The sequence below is a fragment of the Ovis aries genome, chromosome 4 (genome assembly GCF_016772045.2).
Source record: "Ovis aries strain OAR_USU_Benz2616 breed Rambouillet chromosome 4, ARS-UI_Ramb_v3.0, whole genome shotgun sequence".
Lineage (NCBI taxonomy): Eukaryota > Metazoa > Chordata > Mammalia > Artiodactyla > Bovidae > Ovis > Ovis aries.
The window spans coordinates 62,589,195-62,606,292 of record NC_056057.1 but is presented as its reverse complement, the minus strand read 5'-3'; the positions used below and the strand labels follow the sequence as shown (position 1 = coordinate 62,606,292).

At 44.9% G+C, this 17,098-nt stretch overlaps 1 protein-coding gene across 4 annotated transcripts in view; it reads left to right on the top strand.

The window, feature by feature from the left end:
• Window positions 1-17,098, top strand: part of EEPD1 (endonuclease/exonuclease/phosphatase family domain containing 1) — a 164,733-nt gene that overhangs the window by 66,986 nt on the left and 80,649 nt on the right. For all 4 annotated transcript variants that reach the window (XM_060415022.1, XM_042248602.2, XM_004007897.6 and 1 more), the window contains exon 3: window positions 13,782-13,833. In XM_060415022.1, the coding sequence (XP_060271005.1) occupies window positions 13,782-13,833 (52 nt within the window). The remainder of the gene's footprint in view (window positions 1-13,781; window positions 13,834-17,098) is intronic.

Sequence of the window (17,098 nt, the reverse complement as noted above, 5' to 3'; positions counted from 1 at the left end):
CTTCAGTTGAGAATAAAATATCCCAAAGCCAGGAGTAAGAAAAACTAATTTTGTAGTATCCAAATCAAAGAAAATTTTGGGATCTGCAGTTTGTTTGGAGAAGGTGATGGCACCCTACTCCAGTACTCTTGCCTGGAAAATCCCATGGACAGAGGAGCCTGGAAGGCTGCGGTCCACGGGGTCACGAAGAGTTGGACACGGCTGAGTGACTTCCCTTTCACTTTTCACTTTCATGCATTGGAGAAGGAAATGGCAACCCACTCCAGTGTTCTTGCCTGGAGAATCCCAGGGACGGGGAGCCTGGTGGGCTGCTGTCTACGGGGTCACGCAGAGTCGGACACGATTGAAGTGACTTAGCAGCAGTAGCAGCAGCAGCAGCAGCAGTTTGTTACCACTGTGTCTCGTTGAGCAGAAATTTTGAGATATGAGTGAAACAGAAGAATAAAGCCTTAGCAGAGAACCTGACGTCTGGAAAACACTCAATTAAAACCATCCTCTTTCTCGCCTTCATTGGTTCTGTCCGCATTTCTGTCTGTTCCTGTGTCTTGTCTTCCACACTTCCCAGGGATAAAACCGCCCAGTCTAGTGTAGTTTTCTCTCTTGCTGTTAAACCATGCCATTAACTTCTAATGGGCTTTCTTGTGGGGCCTCAGACCTTAGATTAGGCCAAATGTTTTAACCTTTTTAGAAAGTGGCATGAAGTAGGCAATTTGCTGCTGCAGAGGAGAAGTGTAGGTTGGAAAAGCTTTTCTCGGTCTCCACCAGGAGCCCCCCTCCCCTCCACTATCCACCGTTAGGCCTGCTCATCTTCAGCTTTTTCAGTTAAAGTCAGTCGCCTTTGGCAATTCCTGTGGTTTGTGCTTGAGGTGATTTCCAGGGGGCATTGGCCTGATTCCACATAGAGGGGCTTCCTGAGAGCCAGGATCTGGGATGCCTGCCAAGTACTCAAAAGCCTGGAGGCCTGAAGCGCCCGAAGCTTGACTGAACCTGCCTCAGGAAAATGGGTTCTCTATGGGGAACTTCTCCACATGTGGGGGATCCATAGCCCTGCAGTTTGAGGGGGAGCCTGTCTACCCATCTGCTGAACAATCCAGTTGCTAAAAATAGGAGACCAGACATTGTCTTGCCCTTCAGAGATGCTATCTCTGGAAGCATTTGGCTGTTGCCAAAACCATCTTCCTGTTCATCAGAAAGACACAGGCTCCACTCTGGTTCCAGGTGCCCTGTGGCTTGCAGCTCCTCCTAATTTCTCCCTGAAATACCCGTGATGACACAGAAAAATAACAAAACTCCCAAGTCAGCAAAAAACCAGGGACTGACAAATGCCAGGATCTTGAAAGCGTCAACTGTTGATGTCGAGAAGACAGAGCTGGGCCATGGGGCTCTGTCTAGGATGCAGTTGATGACATGAAGATTCGTGGAAAGGAACCCTCAACCCCACTACCCTGAGAAAAGTCAGAAAGTACTTTATACCTTCTCTTTTGTTTAGTTCCCGACTCTTGTACTTGAAGTAACTTCTAACTGGTTGTGCCCCACCCCTGACACACACACACACACACACACACACTATTTTTCCTCCTCTCAGCTGCAGACCTCAGATGTGGTCTTTTGTAAATTCATCTCTCTTTATCTTTATTACCCCTGTATCCAAGTAGAGAAAGAAACCATGGGAAGAAAACCAGATGGGGAATAGGGGAAACTGGCAGAATTTTGGTGCATTCTAGTAAGTATGTTTCCCCAAAGCAAAGTGCTGTAAGGAGGGTGCCCCAGGAGCTGTGCATGCAGGAAGATAGAAAGCTTTCTGTCTTGAGTTAAGTCTCAGGGAAGGAAATGAACTTTGTTAGAGCAAGCGTTCTGAATCACTGGAAGTCATGTCTTTGCCCTGTCCTCTCCCACAGGGAATACAGAAACACCCATTCTTTATGCAGGTGGCGAGAAAATGGAACCATTGCCAGTCTACTCATAACATCTGTTGAAATTTCATCACTGGTCTGGACAGACTTTTCCTTATTCAAGGATGAATGAAGACAAAAGGCTTCTCTGGTGGCTCAGGGGTGAAGAATCCCCCTGCCAATGCAAGCAATGCAGGAGACACAGGTTCGATTTCTGGTTCAGAAATATCCCTCGGAGGAGGAAATGGCAACCTCCACTCTAGTATTCTTGCCTGGAAGGTCCCATGGACAGAGGAGCCTGGCGGCCTACAGTCCATGGGATCACAAAAAGTCAGACACAACTGAACAATTGAGCATGCATGCAAAGACAAAAAACACTGTGGGGAAGAGTCCACCAGGGTAACGTAAAGGCAATTGCTTCTAAAGACCCAGAAGCAGGTCTGTTTTTGGAAAAATTACCTACAGCAGCCTCCTGAAGAGCATTTGGGAGAAATGTGTAGCATTCTCAGTATCTACAAAAAGACATGGCCTCCCTGCAGTAGGAGCCTAAAAATGTAAGGCAAAGATGGGTTGATATGAAAAGGCAACAAAAAGGGAAAACAAGATATAGATTAAATGAAGAAAGGTTTTGAGGAAACAAAAATCCAGCTCCCGAACTAAGATCCAAATTTGCAGGAGTATTAATAGAAGAGTATTAATATGTGAGAGGCTGAATAATGGCCCCCCAAAGATGTCCATATCTTAATCTGGAAATCTGTGAACACTAAGTGCAAAAACTGACTTTACCGATGTGTTTAAGGTGAGAATCTTGAGAGATGGAGAGGTTATCCCACGTTATCCACATAGGTCCTAATTGCAGTCATAAGTGTTCTTGTGAAAGATAGGCAGAGAGAAATTTGATGATAAAAGAGAAGGCAGTGTGACCGTGGAGGCAGAGATTGGGACCATGTGACTGCAAGCCGAGGAACGTCAGCTACCACCAGAAGCTGGAAGAGGCAGAGGACAAATTCTCCCCTGCAGCCTCCTGAGGAAGTACGGCTGTTCTGACAACTTCATTTGGCCTGGTGACACTGATCTTAGCCTTCAGGCCTCCAGAACTATAAGAAAATAAATGTCTGTGTGGCAAGTCACTGAGCTTGTGATAATTTGCTAGGGCAGTCAGGGAAAGCTAATACAAATGCTATGGAACATCAAATCAGTGATGTGGGTGAAGGAAAAAGAAACTTGAGAAACTATTCTGGAAAATAGAAGATAGAGAACAAGAGTCAAGGTTTAGATACAGGAGATGGAACTGACAGCCCACATTCGGCCTTTTGGTATTGGTGATTATTGAGGTTAGTGCCCTGGACAAACCTAGACAGCATATTAAAAAGACACATTACTTTGCCGTCAAAGGTCCGTCTAGTCAAAGCTATGGTTTTTCCAGTAGTCATATATGGATGTGAGAGTTGGACCATAAAGAAAGCTGAGCACCGAAGAATCGCTGCTTTTGAACTGTGGTGTTGGAGAAGACTCTTGAGAGTTCGTTGGACTACAAGAAGATCCAACCAGTCCATCTAAAGGAAATCAGTCCTTAATATTCATTGGAAAGCTGAAACTCCAATACTTTGGGTACCTGATACAAAGAACTAACTCATTTGAAAAGACCCTAATGCAGGGAAAGATTGAAGTTGGGAGGAGAAGAGGAGGACAGTGGATAAGATGGTTGGATGGCATCACTGACTCAATGGACATGAGTCTGAGTAAGCTCCAGGAGTTGGTAATGGACAGGGAAGCCTGGTGTGCTGCAGTCCATAGGGTCAGAAAGAGTCAGATGTGACTAAGCAACTGAACTGAACTGATCAGATACTTCCCTGAGCTAATGAGAGACTGTGTATAAATCTAAAGAGCTCACTAACCACATTCTAAAGAAACTCAGGTGAAAGAGGCCCATATCTGGGCATACCCTGCGGCACACAGAATACAAGAATAAAGGGGAGGAAAAAACACATTTCATAAGTGCCCAAACAGAAGAATTATAAAAATCAAGATGACTTTAGGTCTGTTCTCTGTATTGAACCTGTCAGATTAGAATACCAGGGAGTTGTTGGTTTGTTTTTTTTTTTTAAAGTTTAGATATATTCACACCTATCTGGCTTGGGAATCTGAAACAGTAAAAGCTCTTCTGCTTATCAAGTAAGTTTGCGAACCATCTATAAAGTTTTTTGGGAGGAGGGGGGATTATGTTGTAGCCCAGCTACTTTATACTTACTGAAGTGTCCTCTGTGTATGAAGCCCATTCTCAGACATGCAAGGGCTTAGGAAAATAAACATGTTCCTTTCTTTTAAATTTTAAAGATATGTTGCAGAAGCTGAAGTGGTAAGGAAGCATAGAGCTCAAGAATAGGTCGCATAGGCACTGTAATCAGTAAACCTACAGAGCAGTTTAAATTATTATTTTAAGTCTGGTTATCCAGCAGGTACAAATGTCAGAAATTGTTCCTAAGATAAACTGTGGAATGCAAAGTCAACAGGACCTGTGTTCTGGGTCTAAACCCTAGAGTGCTGTTAACAGAGATAAACGAGGGAAGAGGAGGTAGTTTGTTGTGTGATTTATCTGAAATAGGTTGGTACCCAAAAGAGTTATTTCCTGTATTATTTTAATCTTTGGAGAATTGTTAATGGCTAAAGAAAGATTCTGAATAGTATTGGTACCAGTAATTGCCATTTACTCTGGTAAAAGGAGATTTTTACCCAGTTTTTACCTTTTACTAGTAAAAGGGTGTTTACTCTGAGGTACGCAGCATGCTAAAAACTCTACCTTCATCATCTCTGCTCAAGACCACGCTGTGGTTGCCAGGTCCTTTCCCTCCCACCCACTGTTCTTAAGGTTCCTAAGATCCTGCACCAGTAGGTGGTGCTGCTTGAACCCCAGGCTGGCTGATCCCAGAGCTCTTCTCTGTCCCTGTGCTAATATGAAAAACTTACAGGTAAATCCTGGAAGATTCAAAAACAACTGGAACTTCTCAAACACTGGAAACAGAAAAACAAAACTCATCATAAAGTAGAGCAAAAAAAGCATCAATATATTTTTAAAAGCAGAAAAGGCACAGGGTACTTTCTTTAACCACAGTGTACTAGAATTATAGAAAACACAAAATTATAAAATTTAAAACCCAAATACTTAGAGATTTTTAAAAAAGCATAATCCAAACACTATGGAGTCCATAAGAGACCAAAGCAGACTAGACAGAAAGTAACAAGAAGGCTCCATAACTGGATTTGAAACAAGGACAAATATTTACCTGTAGAAAAATTCATGGCTTTATATATACAAGAAATCATCTAGATCACTGAATATTCAACCAAGAAGGCAAATAGAGAAACTAAAGAAAACAATGGAAGTTGGAGAAAGAAATCAAAAAAGATAAATGTTGACCTTAATTAATTAGAAAAAGATGTTAAGCTTGATAAATCCAAATAGACTGATTTCTCAGAAATCTAATTTTTTAATTGAGAAAAAATATCTATACACATTAATGAGGAAGGGGGCCTGACCACAGAATCAGAAGTTGTTTTTAAGTTAAAAATGATTACTAGTGCAATTCCGGGCTCCAAATTTGGAAATCTGAATGGATTAGACAGTCTTCGAAGAAATGGAACTTACTGTAATTGATACAAGTAGTTGAAAACCTGAATAGAACAAAAACCACAGGAAGATCATCAGAGAAGTTTCCTGCCCACTATTTTGCAGGCTAGTTCTTGCAAACTTGCCACGAAGAGTTACCCAAGCTAAATTCCACATAGACTGTTCTAGTCCTAATGTGCTGATTCAGCACTTGGCTTTGGAGGGAAAGAGTGGGATGCAAGCATGTTTGGCTGTGATGGGGTTGAAAGGTCCCATATGAGAAGAACCCCTCCTCCCCTGGGAGCTGGTCCTCTCTTCCCAAGTCTGTGCCCACTTGCATCCAGAGGCTGATGACCATTGTGTTCTTAACCCTCAGCCAGTGGTGGAACATAATAAAGCATTAGGGAAAATGAATCTGAACCTAACACCCATGGCAACTTCTAAAATTTGGTGGTCGAAAGAGGGAACTCTTCCTTACGTTGCCCAAGGGAAGATAATGGGGAGCTTTCCTCAAAAGGGAAGTGTTCAGACAGCTGGATTGATATGCTTTCTGAATTTGACTTTTGTGAAGTTTCATAAGTGCCCCCCACCCCATCCTACCTGGGACACATGAGTAGAGAGCAGCCAGTTCCTGGGACCAATAGCCCTGCTTACAGTTCTGCCCTTCTCTCCATCCTCTCCTCCTGCCACTCCTGTTCCTTGCTGGAAGGCTGCCTGTCTCCACCCCACTAGTTTATTCTGCTGTGGCCAAGACTCTGGCTTCCTGCTGAAGGTGTGCATGGAAACCCTGCTGTCCTCAGTGGCCTGGCTACCAGGCCCGGGGACAGTTTGGGCTGCTGCACTGGCACAGAACTTGCATTCCCAGGAATTGCCCGCGCCTTCCCCTTTTTCCTGCAGAAGAGGTGGTGGAAATATTGTATTACCAAAAAGCAAAACAAAACCACCCTGGCATTGTTTAGGACTCTTTTGACATTTAGTGTGTTAGTCATTCGGTCATGTCTGACTCTTTGCGAGCCCAGAAGTTTCCTCTATCCATGGAACTCTCCAGGCAAGAATACTGGAGTGGGTAGCCATTCTCTTCTCCAGGGGATCTCCTGACCCAGGGATCAAAACAGGGTCTCCGTATTGCAGGCAGATTCTTTACCATCTGAGCCACCAGGGAAGCCCCTTTCTGACCTTTACGATTCCCCCAAATTGTACAAATGGTGATTATGCTCTGAAAGAAAAGCTGAGCCCTGTAGATGATACCATTGGTGGAGAGGGATGATGATACCACAGGGGAGGGTGGTGAAAGCAAGGAAGAAGGAGGGAAAGAAAGGAAGAAGCCCTGAGAGGGGTCGTGTCTGCACTTCATTACATATTTATATATATTTAGATGGCTCAGATGGTAAAGAATCTGCCTGCAATGCAGGAGACCTGAGTTTGATTCCTGGGTCTGTAAGATCCCCTGTAGAATGACATGGAAACCGAGTTCAGTATTCTTGCCTGGAGAATTCCATGGACAGAGGAGCCTAGTGGGCTACAGTCCATGGGTTGCAAAGAGTCGGACATAACAGAGCAACTATCACTTTCCCCCCATATTTATATCTATATATAATTATAAAACTAAGATCATGGCATCTGGTCCCATCACTTCATGGCAAATAGATGGGGAAACAGTAGAAACAGTGACAGACTTTATTTTTTTGGGCTCCCAAATCACTGCAGATGGTGACTGCAGCCATGAAATTAAAAGATGCTTGCTCCTTGGAAAAAAAGTCATGACCAACCTAGATAGCATATTATAAAGCAGAGACTTTACTTTGCCAACAAAGGTCCGTATAGTCAAAGCAATGGTTTTTCCAGTAGTCATGTATGGATGTGAGAGTTGGACTATAAAGAAAGCTGAGCACTGAAGAATTGATGCTTTTGAACTGTGGTGTTGGAGGAGACTCTCGAGAGTCCCTTGGACAGAAAGGAGATCCAACCAGTCCATCTAAAGGAAATCAGTCCTTAATATTCATTGGAAGGATTGATGCTGAAGCTGAAACTCCGATACTTTGAGCATCTGATGCAAAGAACTGACTCATTTAAAAGACCCTGATGCAGGAAATTATTGAAGGTTGGAGAAGGGGATGACAGAGGATGAGATGGTTGGATGGCATCACTGACTCGATGGACATGAGTTTGAGTAAGCTCCAGGAGTTGGTGATGGACAGGGAGGCCTGGTGTGCTGCAGTCCATGGGGTTGCAAAGAGTTGGACACAACTGAGCAACTGAACTGATATTTATTTATTATAATAATAATTATATGCACTTAATATGGTGATGAATTCTTGGCTTACCTTCTGCGCCTGAGGCAAATTGTGCTGGGGACCTACCATCCTACCCCTTCTACCTGGAATTTAATCTCACTGTTTCCTCTTCTTTACCTCCCATCCATCCATTCCTCACCCTGTGAAACCTGGTGTCTCTACCACTTCCTGAAAGTTCTCTGTTCCAGAACACCAGCCCCAGCTTCCCTGGCTTCCTCAGAATCAGAGCCAGCACCACCACCCCCCCCACCCCACAACTTTGTGTGTCGTGCTATCCCCTTGGCTCTTGGGCCTCGTGCTCTGGGTTTTCCTTCACCTTCCTGGAAGTTCCTTCTCTGTTCCCGCAACAGGCCCTGCTCCTCTGCCTGCCTCTTATGTGGTGATGGTCCTCGGGCTCTGTCCCTCTGCACAGCCCCCTGGGTGACCTGCCTCTTCAGTCACCGTCCTCGTGTGCCTGGTGTCCACTGCAGAGCCTGGAACTCACGGAGGGACAGTCAGCTGCTGTTCATACCCCACTGAGAGTTCCCACAGGCCCCAGCGTCAGTGTGTCCAGGACCTGACTCACTGTCTTCAGGCCACATAGCTGGTCCTTCCAGCCCCCACTTTCACAGGCTGGGAGCTGAGGGGATGTTTCTCTCCCACACCCCCGACAGCTACTTCTTCATCAGGTCCTGCCAGCTGCTGATCAGTTTGGAAATAGCCCAGTGCCTTTTCCCCACACCAGCCTCCGTCATCTCTTCCTAGGACCTATCTCAGGTCTCCCTGCCTCCAGTCTTGTCCTCCATCCCACTCCACCCCCATGGGTTCTCCACATCAGAGCCATTTTATACATTTATCGGGCATCTTCTGTGTCCTGGGTCCTCTGCCACACCACAGCTCTAAATAATCTGGCCGCTCCTTGTCCCACAAGTACAGGCCAACTCCTTAATGTGGCTTAACAAACCCTCTCAGAGGCCTGGCCCTGCCTGTTTCTGCAGAAGACTCTTTCAGCACTTGTGCCACACCCCAGACACCCCATGTTCCCTGGTCATTCTGCAGTCCCTGTGGGGGCTGTGCCTGACCTCCCACCTTGTGCTGCTCCTAGCACCCCACCCCTCTGCCTTGCAAGCCCGCAAGTGTCAGCCGAGGCGTCACTTCCCAGGAAGCCTCCCAGCTGTGTGTTACTAAGTCCTTCAAAGAGCTTCACAGCAGCCGAGTTTGCCTCTAGAGAGCGCTCTTCACCTGGCTGATGCACTTACCTTGTTCTTCCGTTAAGCTTAGAAGTTTGAAGGCAAAGGCTACGTTGTATCATTGTACATCATTGTTTCCTCCACATACATCATTGTTTCCTCTGCATCCAGCAGTGCCTGGTACATAATACTTACCCCTTAAATACTTTATCTGGGTAGTGAATGCTGGCTCCATTGTATTACACCCTTTCTGCGTTTATTGAAACCTGCTATATCTCATGCACTAAGCTATGGCACTTAATAAATGCAATGGAAACTCAAAGTGTCAGAATCCTCAGAGAAAGCAGGCTAGAGTGAATTCTTGACTCTGGTGCCATGGGGGTCATAATCTGTTCTGGAAGCGAGAGTTTCTGTATAGTTGGGAGTTTATTCTCTTAAGTGCCTTTGTGCAACCACATAGTTACCTTTTATCTGCCTTTAAGGGGTCATTGAGGTTCATTCAGCCTGCCACCCTAAGCAACAGGGTGCCCTCCATCTTCTCTTTAACTTTGCCGCTTCTTTTCCTTGCTGTCAGTGTCTACCTGACTCGTTCCCCTTCACCACTTCAAATTCCATTACAGACCTCACTGTGCCAGCCACTAATGAGCTCTATAAGATATCTGCCCTCAAGTGCTTCATTTCCTTGCTGCTTACTTAGCAAACATTAATTGCATGCATTCTAGGTCCTTCTAAGTGTTGGCCATCTTGACTTCAGAACTTGGCCTTAAAATGGCCATTTTTCAAATAAATTATGGCTGTCAGCTGCTTTTGTGTGACTTGCCTCTCTTCTCAAAGTCAAGTGTGGAAAAGAAATAGAAACTTCCATCTGATGGGAGCTCTGCTGTTTTCAGAGGATGCTGACCCAGCACCAGGTCACCCCACAGACATGCCCTGTTTAGTCCGGCTCTGCTGGTCCATGTTGGAACCTGGAGAGCCTCAGAGAGACATGCCTCCCATAGCTTGTGCCCCAGCAGCATCCTAGCCCCTTTGAGGTCAGAAACAATAGTGCATTCATCTTTGTTTTCCTGGTGCCAGTGTATGTTTGTGGAATTAGCAAAAGAATGGAAAAAGGGAAGGAAAGAGCGAGACATGGTGAAAGGGAGGGAGAGAAGAGGGGCAAAACTGAAATTGAGAGATGAGATTCCTTCCAAGGTAAGGAGTTAGAGGTGTCAGATGGAGGATTTGGTAAACGAGTTCATTGCTTCTTCGTGTGTGTGAAATTTCCTCCCAGGGAGTATCTGATGTGCTGGAAGAATCTGATACCATAAACACTGAAACAAATACTCCGAACCTGGAGAGTTTCCAATAAGGTAAGAACTAACAGTAGGACAGTTATGTAATGGGAAAAATCTTGAAACTCCTGAAGATTACAGCTCTAAGGAGGAAGAAACCCGAGCTTTCTGAAGAAATCCACTGTTATGAGGAGCTGGAGCAGTAGCTTCTGAGTAACATGTATTGTTTCCATTATGAACCTCAAACCATCTAGATTTGAGTGTCTTGTTATCTTTCCTCCATCTGCCCTTAAAGCAAGCTCATCTGTCTTGCTGGGTTTTAGTAGTGTGAAAAGGTCTTTATTTTTTTCTGCTCCCATTCAATACACAAAACCTATTTGGTATTGATTTTAGAGCAGAAGTTAAATTGGTTTCATCTCACATGCCAACTTCACTGGATTGGCTGTGGCTTACTGGAGTGTTCAGAAGGATTCTGAAGCTGTATATAAGCTAATGGGGGGAGGTTCCATGCAAAGAGGTGAAGAGGGTTGGAGAGTGTGCATGCCAAGTATTTGCTATCCCTGTTCAAGAGGAAAGTAACCTGGTGAAAGCAGGGAATAGCATCCTTCAGATTTTGACTCTGAAAAGAGTCAACAGATATTGTTTTAATTTCATCTTCATTCAAAGCCTGAGACTGTTGGTTTTCAGATCATGTTCTACAGTGGTTTGAATATAGTATCTCTGTGAATAGAGAGAAAAAGAGAGTTGAGTTTATTAACAGTGTTTAAATCTCTTTCTCTAACCTGTTATCTGATCCTAAATCGGACTTCATGACTATAGAAAAGGGCAGGAACAAGAGACTGTTTTGGAAGTCCCTCCAATATAAGTATTTTCCAGTGGTTATTTCAGAAGCAGTTTAAGCTTCTGAAACTTGAGTTACAGCTGGACCCTCCTTAGCCTGTAACTTGCTGTCCATGTTGATAACCTGGAATCTAGAGGTGTGCATTGGGAATTAGGGTGTGCCGAGGAGTGGCTGGTAGCTTTGACCTACCACCAGACAGAGCAGGCATTTCTACAAATGTGTGTAGCACTGTCCACCGTGAGGAAGACATGAAACACACAGAGTCATCTCATTGGAGGGCTTCCTTTTCAGACAGAGAAACTGAGGCTTGACCAGGGATTTTAGCTATCCATACCAGTAGCAATTTGGTCTGCAAGCCCCTGGGCCCTCATGGGTGGCCAGTAAATAAATATCCCTGGGTGTCCTTCATGTCAGTTATAGACACCACAGATGTAGTGAGAAGACCCCTGGGCCCCCGGCCTCAAAGAGGTTCCCTGCTAGTGAGAGGAAACAGACAAAAGCAACCTGACAAATACATGCTTTAGGCTTCCCAGATGGCTCAGTGGTAAAAACCCACCTGCCAATGCGGGAGACTCGGGCTGGATCGCTGAGTCGGGAAGATCCCCTTGAGGAGGAAGTGGCAACCTGCTCCAGTATTCTTGCCTGGGAAATCCCTTGTACAGAGGAACCTGGTGGGCTACAACCCATGGGGTTGCAAAAGGGTCAGACACGACTTAGTGACTAAACAACAACAACCAGTAAGCTCACATTAAAAAAAAAAAAAAAAAAATCCAAGGTGACCAGGAATGCTGCTTGGAGAAGTTAACATTTGAACTTAGCCTAGGATGATGTAATTAGATGTAATTGGTGTTGTCAAGGTCTTGGGGAAGACTTTTTCATGCCAGAGAAACAGCAAAAGCAAACATGTCCAAGAGATGAAGAAAACTCAGTGATTGGAGCAGAGCGAATGCACAGGGTCTTGTCCATTAGCCCTGATGTCTGCTGAACTGTTGTTGTTGGTGGTTTCTTGTAGGCCTTTAACACTTCTATTGCATTTGCTGGATTTGCTTTTAAGTAAACCTTTGCATTTGGTTGGGCAGTGCCTGCCTGTCTGTATAGGAAGATTATTAAGAATTCCGTAGGTTGAGGTGAAACTTGCTACGGGCATAACTTCCTTTGAGGGAGGTGTGTGGTACAGGTGGGGCCCATTTCTGCTCCGGAGAGCTGGTGCAGGTTGGTAGGGGTGCAATGACCAGTGGCCACAAGCAGATTAGCTGGGTGGGGAGGGAGCAGAACGACACCATGGAGAGCTGACCTGCCCCCTAAACAATCTCACCAAGCTCTCACTGCCTCCTGTGTGCTGGGCAGTATTGCCCTGGCTGCCTGCTCATTGTGTCCCCAGACACTTCAAAAGCAACTTGTCACAGAAGGGACCTGCTCCCACGCATCTGAACTCCCTCCTCTCAGCTGCTGGCTGAAGTCTGGGCTCTGGCCCCTAAGTTGGAAACTGGCGAGTTGTATACACTCTAAGCCCTTTCTCTCCTCCACGGTGCCTCTGTTCCTGGTTGCCTTTCTCCCCAGTCCCCTCCCTTGGCAAGGCTAACCTGGTCCCTCCTAGAGGAAGCCGCCTCTGCCCTTGGCCAGGCTGGGCTCCTCTCGGCTCCCCAGCCAGTCCACTTGGCACCCTACTGGTCCTTTCCCTCAGCGTGGCCTCCGGGCGGCTGCGAACTCCTTGTGGGCAGGGAGCAGGTCAAAGTCATCAGGTGCTCTTGGCTCCCTGCACCCAGTAGGGCTCCATCCATATGCAGGAACAAATGAGCGGGTGAGCAGGCCATCTTCATAAGGCGTGATTTTAGCTATTTGTTCTCACCAAAGGGACATCAAGGGAAGATTAGTGCTGAACAAGGGTAACTGTTTTCTTCTTTATATTCCTCTGAATGTATTGAAGTTGCTCACATAAGCAACTATCAATTGCTTTTAGAAATTTTTGTGGGGAAATGTATGCAACATAAAATTTACTATTTCAGCCACTAATAAGTGTACATTTCACTGACATTAAGCACATTCATTTTGTGTGCAACCATCGCCAGCAACTCCAGAACATTTTCCCAAACAGAAGCTCCATACCCAATAAGTAAGAACTCCCCATTCCTCACCCCCCAGCCCCTGGCAACCAGCACTCTACTTCCAGTCTCTCTGGGTTTGACAAGTCTAGGGACTTGGTGTAAGAAGAATCATACAGTATTTGTCCTTTTGCGTCTGGCTTATTTCACTGAGCATGATGTCTTCACGTTTCCTCTGTGTTGTAGCAAGTGCCAGAATTTCCTTCTCTTAAGGCTGAATAATATTTTATCATATGTGTGTCCTGTATTTTGTTTATCCACTTATCCACTGAGGCACATTGAAGTTGTTCTCACCTTTTGGCTGCTGTGAATCATGCTACTGTGAACGTGGGTGTGCAAATATCTGAGTCCTTGTTTTCAACTCTTGTGGGTATATGCCAAGAAGTGGAATTGCTGGATTATATGGTAAAATCATTTTTACAATTCAGAAACATTTTAGATAGTTCTGAAATGGTCATTTCAGCTCAAACCAAAGGTCACCTTCAGACTGGGGGTGGTGTAGAAATGCAGGCTGAAGTTTCAGACCTTTGTTTTCATGATTTGTCTCATGCTTGGCGACATGAAATGTTTTGTTTTCAAGTGTGATTTTAATTTTTTTCTTACAGCATCAAGCTGCTAGCTGTGCAAGAACTACTTGACAGAGAGGCCCTGGAAAAGGTAAATATTTTATTCTCCCTACCCCAGATTCATAAACTTAGAGAAGAGTGCCACACACAGGAAAAACTCCATTCTCTATTGCCAGAGACAGCACTTGCAACAAAGTTGGTCTGTTATTTTGTATTCATAACAGTCAGTGAACCCTGCAGATTTTCAGTCAGAATGCCCCCATATTGCTCATAGGCCATTCACGCTTGCAAACTCTCCCTTGCTTGGCTTTTTCAGAGTTGAGTGAAAGCAGAGGCTCGTCTTGCTGTGGGCCAGGCTCTGGAGCAGGCTTTCTGTGCCCGGAAACACCACACACCCGATGCTGCCAGTGTGCCAGATTCTGTACTTCCCTCCATCTCTGCTCGTGTGTGTTCTTGTCCGAGCTTGTGGATGCTAAAGTTGAGGCAGCGAGGTTAGGGAACTTGCTCTAATTAGGAAAATTAGCTAAGTGGCAGAGTAAGGATTTGAGCCCCATGGTTTTATTTCTAAAACCAGTGTTTTTTCTGTTGAATAGTCAAGCTCATGAGTTTGAACTCCTTTGGGAGCTACTTCTGTGGTTTGGGAAACTCTGTCCCACATGTGCCCTGGAAGGAGCTAGTCAGTGTGTCTTAGTTCTCCATGTTCAAGTCAAGCACTCAGCTGGGGACCTTTTGCCAGTTGTGGGTTCAGTCTGAGTGCTAGGTGGCCCAGGTGCCACCCTGTGGGCCTCCCAAGCAGTTCCCCTGGGTGGCTCAGGACTCTTGCTGAGTATGTGGCCATGGTTATTAGATTCTCTAAGGGTAATGTAAAAGAAATTGGTTAGCGAGATAAGCACTCAAGTGATATTATTCATATAATTTAAAATATTTTGATTAGTAGTCAGTCTGCTGGTTGTCACTAAAGCAAATAAAGTCTTTAAGCACCAGGCAGTGATGTGTGGGGAGGGAGGTATCTATCTGAACTCTGGCTCCGAATTTCACGTCCCTCCAGCCTTATTTGTATCACAGTTGGAACAAGGGTGGTGCTGCCCGCCTGACCTCAGAGAGATGACATGAGAACCAAATGAGTTAGTGCGGCGGAAGGGCTTCCTAAGTGCCAAAGGTCTCGACTCATTAATTGTTAACTACTCCTATCAATTCTTAATCCAGCTATTAAAACATACTAGGTGTACATGAAGATTCTTTGTATGTTCTTGAAACTTTTAAAAAGTTACCCCTCCAGAAACAATTTTCTTCTCAGTATTCACTACAGGTATTTGTTTACTCTTCAATTAAAAAAAAAATTAGATAAAACTGGTAAACATATGGCGACCATGTGCTAAGGTGCATCAGCACAACAGAAACACAGGCACCAAAAATATCTATAGCTCTTTAGAGTTGTGTTAATACCCTTTGTGGAGAGGCCACACAGCCAAGCCAGTGTGGGGTACTAACAGCTTGTGGAGTCCAACAGAAAGTGAGCTTATAGTGTGGGGTTTGCACAGCTGGGCCCAGAGCCACCTCGTCCTTCTTAAGCGGGTTATCTTGAGTTATCAGCCTTCTCTGTGGTTTACTTTGCCAGTCTGTAAAGTGGGACTCTTTATAACCCAAAATTCACAGAAGATTTGAGAAGATCAAGTAGACAGCTTATGTGAAGGACTTAACTCCATACCTGGCGCTCAGTGCTCCCGCAGAGTCAGCTACAGCCCATGGTGTTTCCCCTTCCTCTTCCTCCTCCCTCTTTCTCACCACGTTTGATGATGGTTTTGTACTGTTCCCCTATCTCCATAAATGACCAGTAGAAAGGCCGATAAGATAGTTTAAATGTGCACAGGGGCCAGCTAGGAGCCAAGGTGACTCAGTTTCCTTCTTCCCTCTTTCATTTGTGTGTTCATTCATTCACTCACACTACAGGCTTTTGTTGAGCTTTCAATATGCAGGCAAGTAGCAAGCATTTCTAGAAAAGTCCAGAAGCGATCAGTAGACTTGAGCTTGGCAGTCAGTTGTATTTTGAGTGACACATGGCTTATACCTGTCCTAGTGCTACTTTTTGCAATAAGGTTGGTTCAGTTCATGTTAGAATAAGATACATTCCCTAAAGAGCCTTATGAATTATAGCTTCTCACCTACCCAGACAAATTAAAGAATCACCAAGGAAAGTTTTCAGTAAGCTATAGCAATAGCTTTGCTACTCAGAGTGTGGTCTGCAGACCGACAGTATTATAAGCGTGTTAGAAATGCAGAATCTCAGACCCCATTGCCTGATTCAGTTTGCATTCTGACAAGACCCCAGGTGGTTCTTGTGTACCAAAGTCCAAGAAGTTCTCCTGAGGAGTATCAGTTACTATCATGATCACTGCTGTTGACTAGGCCAGTTTCATAGAGAACCTCTGAGGTGTCAGCTTTCTGCCTTAGTGGGCAATCAGGCTTGCTTTCTTGTGTCAAGAGAAGTAAAACACCAGAAGTCTATTTGTAAACAGTTTTTATCTGGTTTGCCTGCTTTTTCCTTTCATTGAAAAAATAGGCTTAGTTAATTTAATACATGGAGCCAGCAAGAATGACCTCAGACACAGATCCTACAAACCTTGCACCTCTTTAACTGTCTTTACAGTTGGGCTTCATGTGGCAACCTGCTTTAGGGTTTTGCAATTACTGAACTCCTTAGATCCCACCACAATGGGGCTAGTCCCTTCCAGACAGTCCCAACAGTGGGGACTTACACATGCCTTTCACTTATAAGATGGAGGCTTTTCTGAAGGAGTCATTTCCCTCATAGGTATTTGTAGGTTAAATTTCACCAGCAAAATATTTAAATTATATAAAACATAAAAGGCTACAAACCAGCAGCAGCAGTGTTTTGGAGTCTTCTCCAAAACAGAGTAAGACTTTTAGTGCTTTTTCTTGCTAATGTTAGACAGTGCTGTGATCTTAGCATTTTAGTTCAAAACTAGCAGCCATTTGTCTGACTTGTACTTTCTCTGGCTTTAGGTGGAGAGCTTGTTAATTTTAGGAAGTGCCAAGGCTTTGTGGGTTTCTACAGAGCACAGAGGAGCTGTGGGGAGACTGCTGTAGGAGAGCGGGGGTCCCCTCCCAGCCCTGGCTCAGTTTAGCCATTAGACCTGGCAGGCTGCCTTCCTCAGAGGCCCTGGCCTCTTTCCTTATCCACGTAACAGCTTTCTGTTCCTTTTGCGGACCTTTCCTCTAAAAGGCATTAAAAGTCTTGGGTTTCACAGATGATCCTTGATCACATTGTGAAGAGAGGAAAATTCTCCTTTTCATGCTCTGTTAATTCTTTCTCTGCTCCTTGATCCAGTGATTCT